The sequence below is a fragment of the Patella vulgata genome, chromosome 1 (assembly GCF_932274485.2).
Source record: "Patella vulgata chromosome 1, xgPatVulg1.2, whole genome shotgun sequence".
In the NCBI taxonomy this organism is placed as follows: Eukaryota; Metazoa; Mollusca; class Gastropoda; family Patellidae; genus Patella; species Patella vulgata.
The window spans coordinates 9,480,215-9,507,947 of record NC_065879.2 but is presented as its reverse complement, the minus strand read 5'-3'; the positions used below and the strand labels follow the sequence as shown (position 1 = coordinate 9,507,947).

The 27,733-nt window shown below is 33.6% G+C and overlaps 1 protein-coding gene across 1 annotated transcript in view; it reads right to left on the bottom strand.

The window, feature by feature from the left end:
- Positions 1-27,733, bottom strand: part of LOC126812203 (centrosome-associated protein 350) — a 52,244-nt gene that overhangs the window by 18,097 nt on the left and 6,414 nt on the right. The window contains exons 3-20 of the mRNA XM_056102094.1: positions 22,607-23,176; positions 18,579-18,638; positions 17,734-17,922; positions 12,623-12,742; positions 11,671-11,772; positions 10,369-10,722; positions 9,470-9,759; positions 8,253-8,377; positions 6,640-6,944; positions 5,954-6,058; positions 5,308-5,477; positions 4,828-4,920; positions 4,089-4,221; positions 3,222-3,468; positions 2,579-2,671; positions 1,665-1,779; positions 845-1,048; positions 45-430 (exon numbers count right to left, since the gene is read on the bottom strand). Of these exons, the coding sequence (XP_055958069.1) occupies positions 45-430; positions 845-1,048; positions 1,665-1,779; positions 2,579-2,671; positions 3,222-3,468; positions 4,089-4,221; positions 4,828-4,920; positions 5,308-5,477; positions 5,954-6,058; positions 6,640-6,944; positions 8,253-8,377; positions 9,470-9,759; positions 10,369-10,722; positions 11,671-11,772; positions 12,623-12,742; positions 17,734-17,922; positions 18,579-18,638; positions 22,607-22,712 (3,197 nt within the window). The 5' untranslated portion in view covers positions 22,713-23,176. The remainder of the gene's footprint in view (positions 1-44; positions 431-844; positions 1,049-1,664; positions 1,780-2,578; positions 2,672-3,221; positions 3,469-4,088; positions 4,222-4,827; positions 4,921-5,307; positions 5,478-5,953; positions 6,059-6,639; positions 6,945-8,252; positions 8,378-9,469; positions 9,760-10,368; positions 10,723-11,670; positions 11,773-12,622; positions 12,743-17,733; positions 17,923-18,578; positions 18,639-22,606; positions 23,177-27,733) is intronic.

Sequence of the window (27,733 nt, the reverse complement as noted above, 5' to 3'; positions counted from 1 at the left end):
GAAAAAAATCAACGTGTATCATAAATCATTAGTAAAAATCTTACCTGGATTGTTTGGAGTGACGAGATGTATATGAGGAACCGGTATTGGAAACTCTTGATGCATCTCTATTTTTACGAGCACTGATCGATTCGGTGTAATCTTCTGTATCTGTACGATCACGATTAGATTGACGACCTCTTGTTTCCGTTAAACTATGGGTTGCAGAAACATCACGTCTGATTGGTTGTTCATTTGACTTGGCCGCTGGCGTGGAATGCAATTGAGGTTCCATGTCGAAACTGGCTGGTTGAGTATAGTTACGTTGATTTGTTGTATGTCCCTGTGTACGTAATTTTATGTCATTGAGCTGTTGATTGCTAGCGTGAGCTTCCTGTTGAACCTCTAATTGTAATTTTTTCATCTCGAGATCATGTGACATTTGACGGGACTGAAAATATAAATAAATCTCTCTAATTGTTTAAATCTATTATTACACAAATTTTTACAATTTGTGATAAAGACATCAGAGAGAGAGAGAGAGAGAGAGAAATGGGGTTTAACGTCCACTCGACACAAACTAGGTCATTTCGGGACTAACATATGGTTCAATTTTATTTCAACAATTCGCTTGCACAAACGTGTCAGCAGTGGGAGGAAACTGGACAGGCGACCCTACTCCTTGCCACGTACAACCCGGGAATCGATATAACGCCAGTTGACTCAATGACATACCTTACGACATAACGCTGATGCGCTAACCATTCAGCCATCCACCCCACCTCGGAATCTAGAACTATACATTACTTTTAAATAGTTGAGCCAATTGTGCCTAAATTTGAAATGTTGACTAATATATTATTACCTTTAATACTTGAGCCAATGATACAGATTCTTGTTGTGCTAATGAAACAGCTCTAGTTCTCTCTACACCTGCTAACTGTCGATACGATTCTTCTAAACTTTCTAAACGATTTAACTCAGCCATCATCTGACGATCCAGTGAATTAGGAGAGTAACGTGCTGGCATAGAATGGATGTTTTCTACAGATGGCATCGAAGCAGGTCGCTGTTGAAATAATAAATAATTGGTTACTGTACATTGATTTGATTAAATTTGTGAAATAAATTATTTCAAACAAAGGCATGGAATGGACTTTTAATGAGAGAGAGAAATGGGGTTTAACGTCCACTCAACAGGTCATTTTGGGACTAACATATGGTTCAATTTTATTTCAATAATTCCATTGCACATAGAGGTCTTTAGCAGTGGGAGGAATCCGGAGGACCCTGAGAAAACCCACAAGTATGGACAGGCGACCTTACTCTTGGTCAGGTACAACAGGGGAATCGAAACCACGTCAGTTGATTTAATGACAGACCTTATGATAGAACACACAAGCACTAACCATTCAGCCATCCAACCCCCCGAATGGACTTAGTCGTAACAATATACTTCTAAAATTTTGAGACCATATGGTTAATTGTTTCTCTGGTCATGTATGCAATACTACAAGGAAAAATTTCTTTTTATTCTTGACTGACTTCCAACTAACAAGGGGAAACAATCCCTTGGTACTTTCTGAGCCAATGCTGGGATTGAACCCAAGACCTACTGGTTAGTGATTCAGCACCTTAATCACTGAGCCATCACAGCTCTGTTTAAAATAAAATATTTTACAAACCTTATCAGTTGAACTCCAGTTGTATTGTTCACTGTGTGACAAGTTCTCTGATTTATCTAAATGAGCAGACGGATAATGATCTGACTTCTGTCTGGATCGTGGTCTTAAACTCTCCCTGCAAGTCATAAAAAAATACACATTTTAGGCTCATAATGATCCCTTTTATTAATGTATAGTTTTGTGTTCCATTAGAAGAATTCAACTGTTTCAATGGCATTTAGTAATTGAAATGAAATGAAATGAAATGGGGTTTAACGTCCTACTGTTCTGCTCCTATACTGGGCTAATGAAGACGGGCATACGCCATACAGTGTGCTATGAGGGAAATTTTGCCTGGGCAGCGGCACTATTGCCTACTCTTATATCGAATTCCAACTGCCAAGGGATCTTTTACGTGCATTCCAATGTATACACGGGACCTCGGTTTTTCGTATCATCCGAAGGACTAGAAAGCTGTCCTTGTCAGGCCCTCCGTTGTGCACCACTGACAAGGGGAAACCACGTCGGAAAATCCAGATGAACTTTCTCGGCCGATGCAGGGATCGAACATTTAGTAATTGAACTGGAATAAACAGGTGACAATTCTATGGAATACAATTACTGCTTATTACTGAGCTTGATAATGACTAAAGAAGCCTAGTCATTATCAAGCTAGGGTAGTCGAAACGTCGCTCAGTAATAAGCAGTAATTGTATTCCATAGAATTGTCACCTGTTTATACAAGAATTCAAAAACATTTTCAACAAAATAAAGAGAGAATTGGGTTATATGTCCACTCATCAAAAAACAGGTGATTTTGGGACTAACATACAGTAAATTTTATTTCATATATTGGCTTTGCGAGTATGAGTCATTAGCAATCAGAGAAAACCGGAGAAAACCCACGAAGTTGAGCACAAGGAAATAAAACTTACGATTCAACTAAATTAGAATAAGAATCATCTGTGTCAGTTCCATCTGTATCCTGGGCAGATTTAAATTTATTAGATTCTTGGCGGGACTCAGTCCTAAAATTAGAAAAAAAACCCATACATTTAATCTTTTAAAACATTAATTTTTGGCTCTAACCGAAAATTACAAATTCCAACACAACACAAGCAGGCTCAAAATAAAGGGAGAAAACTCTTACCTCTTAACCTAAGCTCCATATTATCTCCTCTTAGACCACATATAGAAGGAAATAATTGAAATCTACTTCAATGTGATATTAGAAATGGAAAGTGAAAATGAACTACATTTGTGGGTTGGTTGTTTTTTTTATGGGGGGGGGGGGGGTAATAACATAGTTCTGACTTAACAATTTGAACATGAGGGGATGAAAGAAATTCATCTGCCAATTGGGTCTGTATGTTTTGCTGTCTATTTGAAACATAATGTAAATGACTCTGTGTAGAAACCAATGAATATTATTATTGTAATTTAGTTGACTGTATCTTAGAATATCTTGCATTAAAATTCTCATAAACCAGAAATTATCAAGAACTAAATCAAATTAAGAACTCCCGCGATGCACTAATCTTCAGCTATAAAAATGAAAGCATCGATAAAAACACTCACTTCTCTTTCGGTTCTCTAACAGATGATCTCAAGGACACACTAGATCTAGCACTGAAATCATCAGACACCTCACTCTGACTTCTGACACGCTGAGGTCGAAGGTTACTCTCCATATTTACAGCTGCCGGCATCGAGGAAGTATAGTGTTGACCAGAACGAGAGGTGATTCTGGGATCTGTCGGGGGTAGAGTCGACTGAGATATAGTTTCACGTATTTGTTGCTCCACAGGATTTAAACTGTAATTTTCTGAAATGTGGAAAGATAATTAGCATGGAGATTCAGTCATTTATTAATACGCCTAGTAGTTCTAATTCAATCTGATTAAAATACAGATTTATATTTCGTTTCGTTTTTTATACTTTCAATGGTCTACACTACATGAAGATCTGACCAGTTTTACTGAAAGGTCGCGTCAGGGGTCGTTCGAGCGGCTTTTGACTCTATGACGTCAGACATTGATTAATCAATCAGTGTTGACGTTTCTAGAGGTTTACCCACAGTTCTGTGCATGGCATGTCAAGAAGTCGCCGTAACAGATGGTTTTTCGTCCCATCTGAATGACTAGACAGCTGTCCTTGTCCTGCACTACTGACAAGGGGAAACCACGTCAGAAAATCCTGATGAACTTTCTTGGCCAATGCAGGGATCGAACACCCGATCTTCCGGATAGCGAGCCAGCGTCTTACCCACTTAGCCACCGTGGTTAACTGAATAAGTATTATCCAGAAAATATGCACATCTTCATCTACAGCCTACAAATTGGTGATATTCTTGAATTTAACCTGAACAATTTTATGAAAATATTGACAAATATGCTGTAGATTTAAATAAAAGTGGGATGTTTACAGAAAGATTTTATACATTACCTTTACTATGTTTAGATCTGCGATTTAGTACATTCATGACACTATAAGGATCTGATTTAGGTCCCTCCCACTTGTATTTATTGGGAGGATTATAACAAGCACCACCGACAGGTGAATGTCTCTTATCTTTTCTCTATAAATAGATAGAAATAAATAAATTATTTTAAGAGCTAAATGATATACAACTTTATCACTCAATAATACATTCTACAGTAGATGTCGCATGTGTGGTAAATTTCATAAGTTGATTGGTCAATCAAAAAGGAACTATTTTTTTTTTATTTTCAAAGAACAGTTCATTTTTAATTAAAAATAACTTCTTTCTTATTAAAAAGGAACTATTTTTATTTATTTGACTTTGATGGAAACACTGCGTCAATAGAAAGGACTTTGCAATGGTTGAATTGCTGTCAAAAAATGATGTATCACTACGCCGTTATGTAATCAGGTTCAGTAAAGTGAAATCTATAGCAAAGAATTATACTTATTTATTTGTGCATGTAAGAAAGGATTGAGTGATAAGTAAAATCTCCTACTCGTCTTTTTTGATATCAAAAAATATCAACACTCGTTGATAAAGTAAAAAAAACTTGGCAGAGCCTCAGGTTTTTTTTTTACTTTATCGACTTGTGTTGTGTTGATAGAATTGTCTTTAACATGAAGCTGTCCAACCATTTTTAACTTTATTAATGGAGTGTCATTATATTTTAGTTTCTAGTCTAATATAAAGTATTTTTACCTTTGGATGTAATAATTGTAATGAATCATTTTCTGAATCTGGTGTAACTTCACTAAATGTTGATGTTGGCGTTAATTCGGAATCATCATCTTCCTGTAACAACAAGTACTTCATATATCAAAATACAAGATTTAAATTTTAAATATATATACTTTAAGGTCACCGGAAAAGCTTCATAAGTTTTTTAAATAATGCAAATAACCCTAACGTCAATATTACCTCAACAATGAGTCAACTGGCAGGGTTTCGATTCCCCAGTTGTATGTGACAAGGAGTAGGATCGCCTGTCCAACCTCGTCTCGTGGGTTTTCTCCGGGTCCTCCGGTTTCCTTCCACTGCTAAAGACTCATACACGCAAGCAAATTTTTAAAATATAATAGAACCATATGTTAGTCCCGAATGACCTAGTTTGTGTCGAGTGAAGTTAAATCCCATTTTGTTATATCTATAATCTCTAAATGACACTAAAGAATTACTTACAGATCTATGTTTTCTCTGTGCTGTGTTAGAATGTGGATGATTTGGTGATGTCATATCTAAACTTCTTCTAGCCGAATGACCTCTATATGCTGACTGGATACGTATGGCAGCCTCTTTCTGATAATTCTCTTCTAAAACCTCTCTAGCTCGTTTAGCTAAATCCTGAGTACCTAGAAAATTGAAAAGATGGTTAATATTAACAAAATAGTAGCATAGTGATGTAAATAAAATTTTATTATTGATTAGATTTTATACAAATAAATCAGACTTCGTGAATTCATGAAATTCTTTTACTCAAATTACACAATACAATAACATCCACACATTGTTTAGATTAGATTGATAAAAAAAAAAACCCCAAAAACCAACAAAACACATCTAATCTTTTTGAAATAAATATGTTAGTCCTTTGAACAAAAGGGGCAATACTTCCAGCTGTGATAATGCTGTGTGCAGCTGCAATCTTCATTTGTTTGCTTCCAATTAATTGTGATTACAACTAGCACCCGACAGTAGAATATTTAAGAAAATCAAGGAAGCAACATATAGGCCCAACAATACAAATTCTATTGATTCGTCAAACATCTTAATCCCAGAAACCCATGGTAAAGGCCGATCAAAGAGTTAAAAGTGTTAAGATATTTACCTGGTAAATGAACATTAGTTGTGAAGAGGTCTTCTGTTTTACCTACTAGACGATCATATCTACTAGCATATTCTTTATTTTCATTACTTGTAGTTGGTACGGAGGCTATAATAATAACAATATACAGAACAACTTATTATTTAACATTAAAGCTAAATGTTATTATCATTACTTGTAGTTGGTACGGAGGCTACAATAATAACAATATACAGTACTATCAAAACATACATAGAAGATCTTTATTTAACATTAAAGCTAAGAGTTTTAAAGGCGGAGCCATGATGGATCAATGAGTAGGCCACTAGCTCACTAACCAGGAGCTCCTGGATTGAATCCTGGTGTTGGTCAAGACAGTTCCTTGTGATGTTCCAGTCTGATTTTCCTATGTCAATAGTGTATTACGGAGAACCTGGCAAGGAGGGGCATCTATTAGTTCCAATCGGACAATAACAATGCTGCTACCTCATTAAGCCAGAGCTCCGGGTTGAATCCTGGTGTTGCCCGAGATAGTTCAAAATAGGGGGCCTGCCAAGGAAAGATATCTAGTTGTTCTGATGGTATGAAAGACAATAAATTTTCCTGGCCAACAATGGTATCAAATCCCCTTAGTTAGTGAGGAGCTCTTTAGCGAGCCACTGGATCTTGCATGTCAAAGATGATCATTCCAAAGTATATGCTGTACTTACAATGAAATGTAACATGACTATCAGTTGGATTATTATCAATTTGTGAACTGGCTTTAAGTCGACTTCGTAGACTACTGGCCATGTCTTTAATAGCCTGTTTTCGTTGATAAAGATCAGGTTCCGTGTCCGCTGTAGGTAAGGTAGGTGGTTGATAGCTAGAGTCTGCCAACAACCCTGCTTGAGCCTTTCGTTGCTTTACAACTTCAGAAAACCTTGACAGAGCCTCATCAACATTCACGCTAAATTTGGGATCAAGGAGTTTGGGCTTAGCACCATCAGTTTTACTTTCTGTTTTCTTTTCAGCCCTGAATAAAAACAAATTTAGAAATTCTGAATGAATACAAGAGTTTCTGTGGAGCAGTAGACAAGACATGGAATTAACAATTTGTTATTTTCAATACAACTTAACAGAAAAGAAACAGAAACCCAGACATCTTGGCATTGTAATTGTTACATTCGATTCTTTAGATGTTATGAAGGCTAGTAACCTCATTGATCAGATAAGATTCACTACAAATTAACCGAGAGAAAGAAATGATGTTTAACATCCACTCGACACAAAACTAGGTCATTCTGGGACTAACATATGGTTCAATTTTATTTCAATCAATAGTTTGCTTGCGCATAGTGGTCTTTAGCAGTGGGAAGAAACTGGAGGACCCAGAGAAAACCCATGAGGTTTGATCACACACAGTGTGGGTTTTCTCCCGATAACAGGAAACTGCTGCAATGTTTTTGTATATGCTCTATTAAATCATCTGATAATAATATATCATGAACAAGCTTAGAAATGAGAGAGAGAGAGAGAGAGAGAGAGAGATGGGGTTTAATGTCCACTCGACACAAACTAGGTAATTTCGGGACTAACATATCGTTTAATTTTATTTCAATAATTCGCTTGCGCGTAGGGGGCTTTAGCAGTGGGAGGAAACCGGAGAACCCGGAGAAAACCCCGAGGTTGGACAGACGACCCTACTCCTTGTCACATACGCTTAGAAATGAGGCACCGGTCACAGACAGCATTAGACACAAATTCAGGCACAATTCCTCTGGTGTCTTTATCATTCTATCTGGCACAGATTTAAGTTTTAGCTGTGTTTTAAAGACTGATGCAGTGTCTGGTACTAGTTCAATAGTTATTTCAATGGCATTTAGTAATTAAACTGGTACAGGTCACAATTCTATGGAATACAATTACTGCTTATTACAAGCCTTCTCTAGTCATTATTAAAAGTCGCTCAGTAATAAGCAGTAATTGTATTCCATAGAATTTTGACCTATATAGTTCAAAAAGGGCAGGAGGGAAGCCTGGCCCCAAGTTCACAAAGTATTCTCAAAATTAACTAAGAATTTACTCAAAATTGTTTGCTCTTTATAAAACTTTTATTGTTTTAATGTATGAAATACATCACTACGAAACCACATGCAAAGTTTTGTGTTTCTGGATCAAAGATATTTCTTATAAAAAGTGACTGAAAGTTGAGCAAATTCTTAACTTAATTCTGAGAATTCTTTGTGAAACTGGGGCCTGATCTTTTAGGATTTTAAAGGAAGAGAAGTTGCTTGAGAATCTCTAGTATATCTAGAGTATATAAAGAGTAAGTTTATGTTACCTTGGTGTAGTAACAGGAGTTGTTTCATCCTCTGTATCACCTGTTAAAGTGGAGCTGTCATCATCTAGATCAGGAGCTGTATTATTGTGAGTATCTTGATTCTCTTTATCAGATTCTCCACATATCTAAAACACAATCAGCAATCACTTTATATTCCAAATTTCACCAATTATCTTTTAGTGATTGAAGAGTGAAATTCATATAATGATAAAATTGAAATGTTGCATGTTAATAAACCAGTAGTAGTAATTGTTAATCCATACATAATTTTATTCATAGTATAACACTACACATTTATATGGATAACGAAAATGAAATAAAATGGGGTTTAATGTCCTACTGTTTTGCTCCGACTGGGCTAATGAAGACGGACATAAGCCATGCAGTGTGCTATGAGGGAAATTTTGGCACTGTGGTCTACTTTTATATCGAATCCAACTGCCAAGCGATGTTTTCCGTGCATGCCAATGTATACATGGGACCTCGATTTTCCGTCCCATCCAAACAACTAGACAGCTGTCCTTGTCAGGCCCTCCATCCTGAACCACTGACAAGGGGAAACCACGTTGGAAAATCCCAATGAACTTCCTCGGGCAATGCAAGGATTGATCACCCGACGTCCAGACTAGCGAGACAGTGTCTTACCCACTTAGCCACTGTGGCTTCTAAACACTATGGATAACAAGTACTGGTTTATTTTACTAGCGACGTTTCGACGCAGGTACTCTCATCTTTATTTTATTCTAATGTGTTAATTTGTTTAATATAATGTTATAATGATATTATAATATAGGGGGAACTTTCAGCCACTGTTAATAAACATACTATCACCGTGTGCTTTAATTGCTAATCTGTATGCTTTGTACATAAGCACATGGCTGTGAGTGAATACACTATAGGAGAATCTTTTGAATGGAAAAATAATTAAGCACATGGATCATTAAAGGGGAAATGCTCAAATTTTTCAACAGAACTAAAACAAGAGTATTTCTGACAGATTAGTTAGTTGGTATGAACAATTTTTCAAATTTTGCTCATCGGACAATTTTAGTTGGGGTTAATGGGGGCCGGAATTTGGTCCCCAGATGTCATTTATCAGCTTCAGGAATAAGCTTCCATTCCCTTTGACAGACATCAACTACAAATATTCTTTATATTATATATAGCATAATGTGTTCTGAATAAAATATTCATACCACAACTATTTGTCAACTTACTAATCTTCTCTCTATGTGTTCTTCTGATGTTGGTCGTCTAGATCTTTGACGTGTTCGTTGTTTTGATTTACTGGCCGTTGCTGTACTGGCTTTCTGTGTACTAGATTTACGTTTTGTGCAAAGCTCTTCTAAGTGACGTTTCCGTTTCTCGTGTTCGGTCAATTCCCTTTTCTCTTCCTCTTTCTTCCGCTTTTGTCTCTCCGCTCTTTGTTTGGCAATAAACTTCCTCACCTCTTCTTGGTCATAATGTCGTTGTTTGGCAGATACAGCTTGTTGTTGTTTCTCAGGTTCTAAATACAAGAATTCCAAAATGGCGTTAAAAAAATAAAAAAATTGAGTATACATTATTAATCATTATTCATTTAGAATGATCTCAAGCCATTGTAACATCCTTCAAAGAAACTTGGGGTTTTGAGTGTCGTACAGTTTTTACTACTGTGTTGATTTTCATTTGATTGAGAGAGAGAGAGAGAGAGAGAGAGAGAGAGAGAGAGAGAGAGAGAGAGAGAGAGAGAGAAAGAGAGATGGGGTTTAACTTCCACTTGACACAAACTAGGTCATTATGGGACTAACCCATTGTTCAATTTTATTTCAATAATTCGCTTGCACGTAGGGTTCTTTAGCAGTGAGAGGAAACCGGAGGACCCGGAGAAAACCCATGAGGTTGGACATGCGATCCTACTCCTTGTCACATACAAACAGAGAATCGAAACCCTGCTAGTTGACTTAATGACAGACCTTATGATACAGAGCATACATGCTAACCATTTGGCCATCCTAGTCCCCACTTGATTGATGGAGGCATTCAAAATGTGAAATGAAATGAAATGTGGTTTAACGTTCTACTGTTCTGCTCCAAAATGGGCTAATGAAGACGGGCTTTCAAAATGTATAGCTACCTGTCTGTTTTGGAGCTTTTCTTTTCACTGCAGGTCTACTTCGAACATTTTTGGTGTTTTTATTATGTACATCGTCATCTGAGGTATCTCTATGTAAATCTTCTAACATTTTCTGGGTTTCTTGAGCTAACCCTACTTTTACTTTCTTCACTTCTAAACCAGTTGTACCCGTATTACTTGACCCCACTGGTTGCCAGAGGTCGTGACCTTCGGCCCCATCAGGTCTTCGCTGTTCTTCGGGTTGCACCACATCTTTTTTCTGAGTTTCACTTGAGGTTTTTCTGGTTCGCGAAGGACCTAATTTCTGTCGTATCAATTCTTGACCAGCACGCCATGATGATGTTGTTATTATATCTGTAAATATAATTATTCATTTTTTTTTACAACATAATCAAAATTATTCTTAATTTTAGAATTTACAATTACAACCTCTTTTGCAGTTCAAATTGGTTTCCATGCCTTTATTATTGGGGAAATGACATCTTTCTTTGACTTTTTAATAGAGCAGAATCCATTTTACAATTAAAATATACACAAACTGATTAAAAATACAGATCAATATTTCGTTTCGTTTTTTTATACTTTCGATGGCCTAAACTACATGAAGATCTGACATGTTGTAGCGATAGAGGTCGTGTCAGAGGTCATACGAGCGGCCTTTGACCCTATGATGTTAGACATTTAATTAACCAATCAGCATTGATGTTACTAGTGGATTACCCACAGTTCCGTGCAAAACACGCCTAAAGCTCGCCATAACAGACTGTTTCATTAGCTAATTCCTCACACCATTCAGAACAAGTCAATGATAACAACTCTTCCAGATCCTAGTGTTGTAAAGACAAGTAAAACAAAATTTTGAACTATAAAAACGAAACGAAACGAAATATGATCTGTGTTTTAATCAAGATTGAAAATATACATTGCATACTGTTACTGATGAAAAAGCCGTGGAAACTTTACTTGGTAATAATGTTGTTGTTGTTAAAGATGTTTGTTGTCATATATTTAGTAACTTATCTACCATCTATCGGTTTCACTAGTTTCAGGTGTTCTAAAAACAAAATGCATAACCTGTCCCAAGAACGACCTCTACTAATCGTGTAGTAATAAACAGATGAAATAGGGTTTAACGTCCTACTGTTCTGCCATACAGTGTGCTATGAGCAAAATTTTGCCTGCAGTGGTGCTACGGCCTACTCTTATATTAAATTACGACTGCCAGAGGATCTTTAATCTGCACGCCAATGTATACACGGGACCTCGGTTTTAGTAATAAACAATCAAAACAATAAAACATACCATTTGAAGCATGAGTGTTCTTGCGATCATGGGCGACAACTCTGGTAGGTTTTTTAGGTTTTTCTGATGACGATAAACCGGAGTCACCACCACTTGGATAATCTAAGCAAAAGAAAACAATCAAAATAATCATGCATATAAATACAGAGAGAGAGAGAGAGAGAGAGAGAGAGAGAGAGAGAGAGAGGCGACCCTACTCCTTGTCACATACAACCAGTGAATCGAAACCAGGCCAGTTGACTCAATGACTGACCTCATGATACAGCACACATGTGCTAACCATTCGGCCATCCAAACCCCCCCATATAAATATAAGATGTGCATATAGGAAGACTATCTTACAATTCCATCGAACAAAACAGAATGTGAGAGAAAGAGAGAGAAATGGCGTATAAGTCCACTCGACACAAACTAGGTCATTTTGGGACTAAATTTGTAATGACTTATCTAAGACCATATGTTGAATAAATGATCAGTTTCTGGATAAAATAAAATAAAATTAAAATGAATGAATGAAATGGGGTTTAAATTCTTACTGTTTTGCACCAACTTGGCTAATGAAGGAGGGCATACACCCTTTTTAGAGTGTTTTGAGAGAAGTTTTGCTCGGACAGTGGTGTTTCATCAAATTATAAGTGTAATGGATTCTTTTAAATGAACAAAAACAAGTCTACCTAAATTTTTTGTCCTATCTGAACAACTAGACACTTTTTGCTTGCCAGGCTGATAGTCCTTCACCACTGACAATAGTGTTAATTAGAGTGTTTTGAGAGAAGTTTTGCTCGGACAGTGGTGTTTCATCAAATTATAAGTGTAATGGATTCTTTTACATGAACAAAAACAAGTCTACCTCAATTTTCAGTCCTATCTGCACAACTAGACACTTTTTGCTTGCCAGACCCACAGTCCTTCACCACTGACAACAATGTTAATTAATGTACCCTTTACTTACCATACATTTCATATTTACGAGGCTGTATGTTGACTGCTGGTTTCTTCACCTTTTTCTTGACTATAACGGACTGAGATACAGGACGGGGTGGGTTGTTATCTGTTGTTATATCACTAAAACCTGCAACATCAAATAATATCAAGCTAAAATAACCTTTTATATATCATTGACTTCAAACAATATCAGGCTGAAATTACCTTTTACATCATTGACTTCCCAATGTTTTTATTATCAGACATCTTAAAGAAGCATTATGCCAGTATTGTAAATGTCTTTTTTCTAACTTCAAATGTTATATAAATTATTATTATAAACATTTATTCACATGAAAAGTTAATAATTAAATCTCTAGGCAATCAAATGGCTTAGGATATTGAGAGAGAGAAATGAGGTTTATCGTCCACTTGACACAAACCAGGTCATTTTTGTACTAATATGGTTCAATTCTATTTCAATCATTTGTTTGAGCGTAGTGGTCTTTAGCAGTGTAAGGAAACCGGAGGACCCAGAGAAAACCCATGAGGTTGGACAGACGAGTGAGACGACCTACTCCTTGACATGTAAAACCTGTTAATCGAAACCACGCCAGTTGAGTCAATGATAGACCTTATGATACAGCACACATGCGCTAACCATTTGGCCATCCAACCCGACTCTTAAGATATTGAGTGGAACAATGCCTGCCATTAATCAGAGACTTGGATTGGATTGCTTTAAAATCAAGACTTTGCAATAGACACTTGAAACAATTTAGGCTATTTATTGTTAAAACTTCAACCATTCATAACTTCACACAGAATAATTTAGTTGACTGAAATTTTCAATATATCAATTTTTAATACATGTATCTATTATATCACGAACGACCAGCTCTATAATAAACTCTTACATAATGCATTTTTAAATCTTTGACAGTATTGTGATTGTATGACTTATAACTGAAAACATATCTGAATATGCACTTCAGCAAGAATAAGCTCTCTTTATCTTAACAATGCACATTTCCCTACTTATAAAGTACCTGGAAATTGAAATCATATCCTAAACTACACACTTCATATTTTAGAAATATTCATAAGGTTATCAACCTTCATTCAAAGTAGAAATTAACATGGTGGCATAATTTGTAACTTACTGCATAACATACTTAATTTTAATCCCAAGGATTTAAATTAAATACAGATCTTACTATTCGAATATTCAAATTCATTATTCAAAATTAAATATTCCCTTTAATTAAAAATATCAAAGAGAATTTTCAATAACGTGATTCATAAAAATCTCATAAAAAGCGAAATCGATCAGTGTATCATAGAAGACAAAAAACATATCAAATTCTATTAGTTCAAATCGACATTGAATACCAAATACTAAAATATCACCCAAATACTAAAAATACCATCCAAATACTAAAATACTATAAAAAAACAAATATTAAAGGATCAGTTCTAATAGCTTTACACACTTATTTCATACTAAAAAAAATTATAATGGATTACGACTTAAAGATACATTATGGGAGATTAGATAAAGAGCTCGCACTTCTCACTATAATAGTTAAAAACTAGATAATGGAAAGGGAATTTGCTGAAAGTTTCAGTCAAATTGATCAAATCTGAACCTGGAATTGAGTGATTGAATTTTGGGCCTAGCCTCAATCATCATTACTCAGGCCTAAAGAAAGACCTGCAATAGGCAGATTTAGCTCTTGCATAATGTATGTTTAATTAAGCCCTAGTTGTATAATACAGTAAATTTCTTAATACAAATTAAAGTACACATTATCATTTTATTTATTTAGAAGAATGTAGTAAATATACAGGTATACTATGAAATATACAGTTGACAATTCTATGGAATACAATTACCGCTATTACTGAGGGATGTTTAAACTAGGCTTCTCTAACGAGACAACGACTAGAGAAGCCTAGTTGAAACGTCGCTCAGTTATAATAAGCAGTAATTGTATTCCATAGAATTGTGACCTGTTTATTCCAGTTCAATTACTAAATACCATTGAAAGAATGTAATAAATAGTGTATGAATGTAAGTATATAGCGTAGGTATATAAAAGTACAGGTAAGTACATGTAGTATATAACGTAGGTGGATTATCAATCAAGTGTGATTTATACCTTGTTTGTATGTATACAAATATTCAATCATATTTCATGATAAAGGTTTCGAAACTTAAAATAAAAAGGTGGGTCACGACTCTATTTAAACACAAACAAGTCTTTCATAAATAACTATGTAACAATATTTAAGTACGGATATGTCATTCGTGTGTTTTGATGTTAAAGAATTATTAAATGTTGCCTAGATACAGCACAGTTTGATTATATAGAAGGCTTAAAAGGCAAATGCACTAAAATGGAGATTAACATTAATAAGAGTAATGAAGAAATGATATTTAACGTCCTACAGTTGTACTCCGACTGGACTAATGAAGACGGGCGTACGCCATACAGTGAGCTATGAGGGAATTTTTGCCCGGACAGCGGCGCTACGCGGGAAAATCCTGATGAACTTTCTCAGCCAATGCAGGGATCAAACACGCGATAAAGAGCATACGTAGTGCAGTGTGCTATGAGGGACATTTTTCCCAGACAATAACCCTACAGCCTATTCTGATTTTGAATTTCAATTATCAAGGGTTTAGTGCATTATTTCTTTCCAACCAAAAGAACAATCTCAGCACTGGAACTTTATCTCAAAATACAACAATAAAAGGAGCATGCCCTTACACATGTTTTGTTTGCGTATGTACATGTACATTGTACATTTTATAAAGGTGTACAGCAAATAGCACATGTACCAGGCATCCTAATATTGCTATTTGGATCGAGTGGGCGCCCCATTAAGGTATAGAAAGATGTGTGTACAAATATTCATAAAGATATCTTCGGTGGTTCCTGGAAACCCAGGAGTCACGGTGGTTAAGTGGGTAAGACGCTGGCTCGCTAGCCTGGAGGTCGGGTGGCCGAGAAAGTTAATCCAGATTTTCCGTCATGGTTCCCCCTTGTCAGTGATGCAGGACGGAGGGCCTAACAAGGACAACTGTCTAGTTGTTCGCATGGGACAATAAAAAGAGGTCCTGTGTACACATTGGCATACTTGTAAAAGATCACTTGACAGTTGGAATTAGATATAAGTGTAGGCCGTAGTGCAGCTGTCCGGGCAAAATTTCCCTCATAGCACACTGTATGGCATATGTCCGTCTTCATTAGTCCAGATCGGAGCAGAACAGTAGGACGTTAAACCCCATTTCATTCCTGGGTGGGCGTACAGAATACTTTTTCATACTTCTCCTCTTATTAAAACAGTATTTTAAAGATACATTATGTAAGATTTAGATAGAGAACTAGCCATTCTTGCTATAATAGTTCAAAAGTAGATGATGTAAAATGAATAATTTGCAAATTTCATTCAAATTATTCTATTGCAAGCGAAGATATTAGCCTTTGAAGGTTTGACAGACGTGTGCAATAATTTCTACCACCATACTGGTTGATCGAAGCCAAGACTAGGTCCTCCATATTTGATTAAATCAAAGTATCGCTGAACCATTCTAATCTATTTAATATCGGAGAAATCTGATACCATCAAGAGTTGATTAAGGCCTGGATCAGTCAATTAATGTCTAATTAATACTTTAGATAACATTTCAGGCCTAAAGTAGGACCTGCAATAGGCAGATTTAGCTCTTGCATAATGCATGTTTAAGTTTAAGATAATGTTTCTATGTTTTACTACAGCAAGTTAATATGTATTCTAATTTTCATGTTTTTCATCATGAAGTATATTAATATTGACATAAGGTCAAGGTTAAAGACCTCCACCCATTCACCACTTTAACTAGATCTATATCAACTGATTGGATCGTGGTATTTTTATTAATATCTTAGATTTTAATCCTAGTGTTATAACTACAATGTAATGTATACTGTACATGTACATCTATCCTTATTATTTTTTATTAATATCTTTTAATAGTATAACCCATAAGAATTTCTTAGATTTTAATCTTAGTGTTATAACTACAATGTAATCCTGATTATTTTTTAAATTAATAATGGAACATAAAAAACCCCAATAAAACCAAAGGCAGCTACACGTAATGTCTGAGCTCGGATTCAATAAGATTGAAAAGAAGCCCATCAAAAGATTTTACCTAAATATTATAATGTTGGTGAAGTGTCAAAAGGGTGTATTTCGGGAAATTAGTCAAATACACTTTTTTTTCATTTTTAAAATCTCCCAATTAATATGCACATTTCTGTCTAAGCTGTGTATCTCTATGCCAATTAGAACTGTTCTGGGTATCATATGTCCAAATGTTGTATCTTGATTTATGGAAATTTTGAAATGCAAAAGGTTCTATTTCTTAATCTTTAGAAATTGTTAGATACATCCTTTTGACACTTCACCGACGAAACAGTTTTGAAATTTTCAATTCATCACCTCTTTATAAATACAGATAGAAATGAAACATGATCTTCTTTTTAAATATTTACCTTCCTCAATATTCAATACTTTAAAGGACAATTTTGGTGTCAGCCATTATCACATACATGTATGTGATAGAACTGGTTAAACATATTCCAAACATAATTTTAACACAGAGATCATTGCTACAACAGATGCATAAAGAAGATTTAAAGAAAAATGGAAAGTGACGCAAAATTTAAAACACAAGTATATGTAACTGACTGAAGGAACAAGCGATCATCAGATACAAGGTCGAATTTCAGCTCACTACTTCCTTTGAAGACGAAAAGTTGTTATATTGTTATGGTTTTGGGAATTTTCAGATATCCTCTCACAGTCTAATATAACAATTTTTCGTCTTCAACACATAAGTTAGCTGAAATTCGATTGTGTATCTGTTATCGCTTGTTCCTTTAGAAATTTTTTGCACCACTTCCTGTTTCTTCAAATCCTTGTTACGCATCTTTGTGTTAAAATTATATTTGGAATTTGTTTAATCAGTTCTTTCACATATGTGATAACAGCTGACAGCAACATTGTCCTTTAAATGGTGATACTGACACCAATATTGTCCTTTAAATGGTGATATGTGATTTTAAAATGAGTGAAAGAAGAACTTACCTTTATAACTAGGCATGGATGCAACAGGTGCTATTTTCCTTGTTATTGCAGGTTTTTCCATACCATCACAGTGTGCTCCTGGTCTCATACTTACAGGGTCATAGGGATCGTGTATAACATGATGGGGTTCATGTTCTACCCCACCCCTCCCATGATCTAATAATAGACTATCATCTCTACTGCTCGTATCTACAAAAAATTATCGTGAATTATTTATAAACTAATCTTCACTCATAACGGGTACGTTAGTACAATATGGACAATATGAACATGGTACATAACATGACATCATTGCTGCCATCATGCAATTGTGGCGACATATCAAAAATCGAAGTCTGCCAATTAAAGATACATTATGCAAGAGCTAAATCTGCCAATTGAAGGTCTCTCTTTAGGACTTAAATGTTATGTAAATTATTAATTAGACATTAATGAACTTATCCAGATCATAATAAACTCTCGATTTCATCCCTAGCCTGCGATGTTTACTGGATTAGAATCCCCTATGCTGCTCCACTTTCATTCATGATTTAATTCAAGACTAGATGTTTTTTATGGTACCGACTTTAGTAATGATGATCAGGGCTAGGCCTAAAATCCAATCGCTAAAATCTTGGTTTAGAGTGGATCAATCTGATTGAAATTTTCAGAAAATTCCCTTTACATTGTATCTAGTTTTTAAATAGTGAGAACTGCCAGCTCTTTATCTAATCTCCCATAATGTATTTTTAATGCACAATTGTCCAAGGAACATGCATGCTAAGTTTCATGTTGATCATACTTGAATTGGTGGAGCCTTCAGCTTTTTCTAATAGATTTCAGAAACTATATTCTTAGATACGTACCTGAAGATGAAGCATTTAATTGTTGTTGTCTAATCTTCTCTTTTAACTTGGACAAAATATCTGAAAATAGTTTATTATAATTCTATACTAGTAAACACTGGGCTATATTCTTTGGTATATATTATATACCAATATCTCTTTAAAAAGTGAATACTCTTCAAATGTAAAAAGATCATTTTATGCTACCTGCTCACTGGTTTAAAGGCAACTCAGTATTTTACCATTGGCGACTCAGTATTTTACCATCGGCAACTCAGAATTTTACAATCGGCAACTCAGTATTTTACCATCGGCAACTGATTTTATAATCAACTACTCAGGATTTTACCATCAGCAACTCATTATTTCACCATTGCCAAAAAACTCAGAATTTTACCATTGCTAACTCAGAATTTCAAGTTAAAATTGATTTTCAGGAATTTCAGTTTTGTTCTCACAAATAAGTAGCCTACATTTTATTTGTTCTAGTAATCATGACCAAACCATTAATCACAGCATTATTGTAAGGGTAGGAATGTGTTCTACCTATATAATAATGTTAAATACATTTATTCAGTCAATAACCGTGATAATACATTTACAAGTGGCTGCCAGGCAGGATATGCCCACATTTTTGTAAGTGTAGGAATGTGTTCCATCTATATGATAATGTTAAATACATTTATTAAGTCAATAACCATGATAATACACGATGATAAAACATATTAACATGTGGACACTCTACACATGTATTTTTCTTTATATCTGATCAATAATCTCTTGAATAAAAGATGATTTCAGATCAATCAAATCATTATTATTATTATCAACTATTAATCATTTATCAGCAAATTATCAATAATTGTCCATTATCACATCACATAAATACCTACAAGAACTTGTTGAACACACCCACTTTTATTTGAAATTTCTTTTGAAAAATCTATTAAATACATATATATGTATGTAGCATATATTTAAGAAAGTTATGAATACGTTTTATAAACTCTCAGTATATTACATAATATTTTAATCAAAAACTTTCTTTTTTTAATCTAAATGCTAAAGGGAGTTTGAGATCATAATTTTAAATCTAATTTGAATAGCTTTTACAAAATTTTTTAATAATTTTAATAGTTTAATCTATGGTGCTGCTCAAAGTCATGATACCAAATGTTGGATATAAAAAAAATTTTTTTTAAAGAGGACCTTAGACTTTCTACATGTACAAATCCAGTTTTTCTTAAACATTTGTTGATATGATTAGAGAAATTTTGTCAACTGTACAGTACCTATTACTACTGCACGTACTTTTCTCCTGAAACTTCTGTTCCTTGCCATTTTGTAGCTCAGTATGTAAACCAGTTGAATTACATGAACCTAGTACAAAATGGTTTTTGATCTGACCATCACAGCATTCACATATAAATTATAAACTATATCCAATTTTGTCATTGATATCCATTCCCTCAATATTTGTCAGCTGATTCATCATATTTTTTACATTTCCATATTCTTAACATAACATTTTTTTTTTTCAAAACGACCACCTTCATGGGATAGACAAGACACACTACTACATGTACATATATCAATTCTGATTTTGAAAGATCTTTTTTTACTCTATACTTTTAAAGAACTACCAGCCAATCAAACCATAGATCAAAAAATCATTAGTCTGTAGATCTAACATCAAATAAAACCATTCTGCAAATAATTTAAGACCCCTGAAGTAGGATAACGATAAAAATCTGAATCAAAAACATATCAGAACTTCGAGTATGCATAACTGTTTATTTATATAAAAAATCAAAAAATCAAAGCGTAGTAACTTAGGTATACAATAGGATTAATACAATTAAGTATTACCTATTTAAAAAGACTAGTTTAATCTCCAAGATCAAACAGCAGGCCAGTAAATGGGTGTATCACATCACAACAGGGGGATTAAGACAGTAGATACCAGAGTACTTGAAATAAATCCACAAGAAGGAACCTACGCTCATTAATATCAACTTAGCAATCTGTCTGATCTTGTTTTTATAAAAGTTTTAAAGTTTGGGGATTAGAAGATCTGCTACGGTACTTAGTTTTCCAGTTTTCTGTAGGAATTAAATGTTAAATTACTATTCCTTTGGTAACTTTTCTTGTCTCAGTCAAGTGTCTCACAGGGTTATCAAACTAGTAGTAATCTTTTTTTTAAAGACTGGTTGTAATTGCGTTGTGTTTTTCACAATTAAATTATTTTACATGTAAGTTGATTTAAAGTGCTTGCATATTTTACTTTTGTATTTTCCAAAAAAATATTCAAATGCTATTTGATCAGTTGAAATATACATTTTAGAGCAATTTTTGGTTCATTTAAATCAGATTAATCTACATGTATATGTATCAAATCAATTTCTTTGGATATTGGAAGATTTAAATAAGTTAACGTTAGTAAATAATTCAGACAAATAACAGATCATTAGTTTTGACATTGAATAACAAACCTTAAGAAAAAGTGTTTAAATTAATAGTCTTGACATACTATTTGAGTTTGAGTAGTTGTGTGAGATCAACTAAATTTTTACGTACATGTACATTATGTATCTGTACATGTACAATGTATGAACATCTTGGAATATATGAATTCTTTTTGAAAAAAAAAGTAACGTCTTTAACATCTTAGACATTGAAAAAATTTGAAATTTATATATGTAATACAATTATTGACACAGTGTAGTACATGTCTGTGCTACCTCTAAAATCAATGTCAACTAAATTTACGCAATGTTTAAAATCTCCAATTAAGTTTTAAAAATTTTCACAGAGTAATTTTTTGTAAATGGACAGATATAAACTGCTTAAAGGCAGTAATATGGGTAAAAAAATGATTTTTCAACAAAATGCAATTTGCAATTTTCTGTCAACTACTAGTAAATATTTAAAATTTCCAATTAAGTTTTAAAAATTTTCACAAAGTAATTTTTGTAAACCATAAACTCTTCAAAGGCAATAATATGGGTAAAAAAATAAATGTTTTCAACAAAATGTAATTTGCAATTTACTGTAGATAAAGGTAGAGGTTGGTGAAAAATATTTGTTTGAGAGAAAATCTGGTGAATTAAAAAAAAGGTGAATGGAAACACTTTAACCCAGGTATCATTTAATCTTGTGTATCTAGCACTAATTTCTTTCACATTCGTTTAATATCAAATCTTTGTTTAAAAATGAATAAAAATCGTTTAAAGCCATCTAATTTGTACTTGCGTGTTCAATTTACAAGTACATGTATTTAATTTCCTGACCATTGTTCAAAATTTAATCATTATACATCAATAATCAATTGGGTTGTTAATTTCTGAACTGTAATCGAGAAATTAAACGCTTGTAAATTAGATACTCATTATCAAAATTGAATGGTAAGCTTTAAACTGGACACAAGTACAAATTAGGTGATTATAAATGATTTTTATGTATTTTAAATGACCCAATTGATATTGAATGAATGTGAATGAAATAAGTGATAAATACACAAGATTAAATGATACCCGCGTTACAGTGACAGATAATGGTTCAAAACATATTCAAAGACACTATCGACGTAAAAAATGATTTTTCAACAAAATGCAATCTACTGTAAAGGTTGGTTAAAGGGACAGTAACACTCTTGCTGGCTTGAAAGCTCCAGAAAATAAATAATATCTCTATCTAAGTACTAGATGTTTAAGTGTCCTACCTGTAGTGTAAATTATCCATTACATCCTATTTTACTTGTCCAGAGGGTTCGAAAATATTTTTAAATCGAAGTTTCATTTGAAAAGGTTTACGTTAGACGATTCAAACCATTATGTTGAATTTTTCAAAATTTTTAAATAAGGTATGTTAAGATGAAATTTGTATCATCAATTAATTGGAATATTGTAAAATAGTACAATTTGTTCACCAGAATAAAGATTGGGACATATTATTCAGTTACAACAAGAGTGGTATTGAGCCTTTAAAAATACAAGTGTGAGAGAAATACCGGTGAATGAAGGCGGAGTTATATTAATACTAATTCTTACCATTATCTTCAGGCAGATCTATTAATCCTCTTTTTTTCCGCCGGACACGACTATTTGTAGAATCGGTTCCGGCAGACGCTCCACCAGAATCTAAAGGTAAATCCATTTGATTAGAATACTTGTTGCCGGGCAGTTGTACATTACGATGATGCTGACCAGGAAACGGTACATCCACATACGTTAACTTTGGTCCGCCATTTTTAGCAGTGTTTGATTGTGTTGTAATTGGCACATGTGTGTTTAAAAAACGAACTTCTGTTTCACGAAGTGCACGACTATCTGTTAAATTAGCCACAGAATTCTGGGATGGATTTTGCACTACACTATCCAAATAAGATCCTTCTGCATTCACTTCGCGTAACCGCTGACGATTAGAAAACTCGATTTTATTAATTTGTTCATCTCTCCTGTCCTGTTCTGGTAATTTAAACAGTAAGTCCAGATCACCATTTGTTTGATACGGTTTTTTACTTATTGCCCTTGTGTTGTCACCTGCATTTTCGATTCCATAACCTCGATCTACATTCCTTGTTTTAGATTTAGCATTTACTCCCTCATCATATCTATCATCTAAAATATAAAAATAAAAAAAAAACATTAACATCAACCAGTGAGTGATCTCTCGTTAAAATATAATCTAATTCAGTTAAAGTCCTAAAGGTTCCCCCACTTTATTGTTTACTCTAACTCAGCTACTTCAATGATTAACATCATTCAGATACAATATCATATGTTAAAATATTATCTAATTCAGCTAAATTCAAGGGTTAACATCAATCAGATACAATATCGCATGTTAAAATATAATCTAATTCAGCTACTTCAATGATTAACATCAATCAGATATATTTATCACACGTTAAAATATAATTTAATTCACCAACTAAAACAAGAATACTTTATTCTTTGAGTTGTTTTGTCAATCTAGGTATCCTGTAGTAATAATCTAATTAATAATCACGTTATCTTGGAGCTGTTTTGTCAATATATTTCTTGACGTCATAACTAATCTAGAAATTGAGCTAAGAATGTGTTTAAAATCACAGTTTCTTGAGATATGACTCTACATCATACCTTCTAACTATATTCCTTCACGACATACAAGCTTATTGAACCAAAAGAACAATCTCTAGGGTTCCTATTTCTTTGAAATGTCATCACACCCCTCGCACGATCAGGGCATCATTTTCAGTGTCAAGTTACGATTATTTAATCGAATGCTTTGACAACCAATCAATATCAGTTAAAACACAAAACTTATGAACTGATAAGTATTGAGAGTAGATATAGCAAACAAAACATGTATAAATGTAGAAAAAATAAAAAGTAACGATTTCCTAGTGCCATCTGACAAGAAACAATGACTTTAACAATTTATATAGGATGTGTCACTGAGATGACGATGTATAATTCATTATTATTTTTATCTAATTTTCGTAATTCACTTGATCTATTTTTCTCGAATAGTCTTACTTCAGTACATGTATTGATAATGAAACTGACAATTAATGATTAATAAAATATAAATAAAGATGAACTGAACACATCATCAAACAATGTGATAACAGATTATTTTAATCCACTGAACTATGTCGATAATTTACACTATACCATTATAACATAATCTTTAACTCTAATGGACCAATTAACACTTAACACTTGCCACCTCAATTCTATGTACAAATTAGAGCGTTATTATAACTCATAATATTACATGTATCCGATATTAAATGTTTAGCATACAATCACATCATCAAAATAATTATTAAATGTTTTAGCATACATTCACATCAAAATAAATATGTTTTAGCATACAATCACATCATCAAAATATATTAAATCTTTTAGCATGCAATCACATCAAAATAAATATTTTTAGCATACAAATCGTCAAAATGATATTAAATTTTTTAATCACATCATCAATATATATGTTAAATGTTTTAGCATACAGTACAATCACATCACCAAAATAAATATATTTTAGCATTTAATCACATCATCAAAATGTTATTAAATGTTTTAGCATACAATCACAAAATAAATATTTAGAATACAATCATATCACATTTGGGCCACACATTTCAAGAAAACCTTTATCTGTACTGATAATTTTTTGGGCAAAAACTCAGTTTCAATTAATAAAATAAAAGTATAGTAGTTAAGCCACTTAAATGATACAATGTCATTGGGGGGGGGGGGGAACAAGTTCTAAAACTCTGTGAATTATATACAACTAAGATCATAAACTTGGTTGACGTAATGTGATATCTACATTATCTAGTGATGAAGCATGCTCTCTATACCATTGTAGTTTTGTTTCGAAAGCTTAAAGATACATTATGGGAGATTAGATAAAGAGCTGGCAGTTCTCACTATAATATTAATAGTTAAAAACTAGATACTATAAAGGAAATTTGCTGAAAATTTCAGTCAAATTGATCCACTATGAACCAAGATTTTACTGATTGAATTTTCAGCCAAGCCTCGATCATCATCGACATTACTGAAGTTGGTAGGATAAAAAAAACATAGTCTCGATTATCTATTTCATGATTTAATTATGAATGGAAGTTAAACAGCAAATCGGAACTTAATCCAATAAATCGACAAATTTATTGTTGCCACAAATGAAAGATCTCCAGCTATTAAAGCCATACATCAAAATCTAACCAGAAACCAAATCCTATTAGTTGTGGAGAGGAAATGAGTTATCCAGATAGATGATGACTGCCGAAGCGTAGTCCTGTCTGGAAAGGAAATTGCATTATTCTATTAGTAACCCTAAACAATCTCAAATTTCCGAACTGATGAATCGATTCACCTCTTAAACATCGAAATAATTTAATCCAATTAATGTATTCTTGATGTCTTCACAATATTCCTGATCGAATTATAACCACCACCACAAAAACAGATTCACCTCTGACCAAAATGATCATGAAAACTGAATGAGAAAGTTTCTTTTTCTTGAAAATATTATCATAACAATAGGTTAAATGACAATATGATTATAATAAATGTACCTGTATATCGTTAGAAATATCATAAATTACACCTATATTGTGTTTCAATAAATCTATTAAATGACAATATGATTATAGTAAATTTACCTGTATATCGTTACAAATATCATACATTACACCTATATTGTGTTTCAATAAATCTATTAAATAACCAGATAAGCCAAATAACCCAGCTTAGTAAAGCACAGTAGTAATAAATAACCCACAATATTGGCGTTTATCCAATTAATAGATTATCATTTGCAGTATAGGTATTTTAACACAGTGGTTTCTCAAATACTACAAAGTAGAAAGATTATAAAACTACAGAAAATTGAACAGCTTTAAAGATACATTATGCAAGATAGAGATAGAGCTGGCAAAACAGATAATGAAAAATGAATATATTGAAAGAAGCAGTTCAATTACTTTATTTTGAACCAAATTATGAATGTTTGAAATTTTGACAAGAAATAGCTTATTGTCACGATAATGACCAAAGTCTTAAATTTCATTCCTTCAATTGTCCTCTATGTGAGTGGCATCCACATTAGCAGTTAACAAAGATATGGCGGGCATGACCTAATCCACACAATATCTAAGCCATTTGATGGTCTAGTGTTGATTATATTGGCTTGTAATGTGAATAAATATCTAAATAATTTATATAAAATTTGAAGCCAGAAAATAATGCTTCAATCAGCAGATTTAGCTCTTGCATAAGGCCTGCTTAAATTAACCTTAAATATTTAACAACATACATGTAGTTTGAAGTCAATAAACTAACAAGTGCATAAAAGCCTATTCTTAAATGAATGAACACATATACAATATACTTAAGTCATTAAGACACTACTGGCCACATCCAACATTACTTCATATTTTTCAAATGTCTTTAATCCCTACGTTGTATTGATTTCCAGATTTGGTCTATATCTCAATCTTACTGGTTTCAAAAATACATTATATAATTTCCTAACATTTACAAGTCCAAAACACATTCAGAATTTTCCTAATTAGTAATTTTACATATAGATAAGAAATGATATGGCCAACACCACAGAGGTGAGGACTATACATGAACAGCTGCAGGTTTCTTTCATACAGACTGAAGATCATCAAAAAACACATATGTTGATTTTACTTTACATGTATTTTCATTGTCTATCAAAATTTTGGATAAACAGCTAACTATCAAGTTTGATCAATTGAATTAAAATGTGGGATAGAAATATAAAGATTCAATGGTGGATATATAAAAGAAATGAAATGGGGTTTAACGAACTACTGTTCTGCTCCGAAAGGGCTAATGAAGACAGGTGTACGCCATGCAGCATGTTATGAGGGAAATTTTGCCCAGACAGTGGCGCTACAGCCTAATCTTATACTGAATTTCAATTTTCAAGGCTTCTTTTACGTGCATACCAATGTGCTCACAGGACCTTGGTTCTTTGTCCCATCTAACGACAATGGAGAATCATGCCGACAGATATATAAATGAAGCTCGAATCAAAATGCAGGATAGAAGGATTCAATTCAAAATGAATCAAAATGAGTAAAAGAGAGAAAGAGAGAGAGAGAGAGAAATGGGGTTTAACGTGCACTCAACATAAACTAGGTCATTTTGGGACTAACATATGGTTTAATTTTATTTCAATAATTTGCTTGCGCGTAGGGGTCTTTAGCAGTGAGAGGAAACCGGAGGACCCGGAGAAAACCCACGAGGTTGGACACCAAAATGAGTAAAGTTAACTTGAATCTAAATAAGGGATATAGAAGTATACTAAAGATTAAATGAAGTATGAAGTTGGGTTTTAATGGAAGACTGGTAGCACATAGATCCAATGAACCAAAATCTTAAAATAAGAATTGTGTCAATCAGCTACATGAAGTAATATAAAGGTACCTTAATAAAGGATAATCCAGATAAACCCAGGTACAATATTCATGATTAACCACACAGTTTATAATCTATCTAAGCCATTAATCCTAATTACTTAATACATTCTACTAGTCTAAAAAAAAAGAACTCATTGTGAACACTTCAGGCTTCATATACCTCGATACAATCCATGCCAGTCGCATCATCTTAACATTCATGACACATTACCATTCTTCTTGC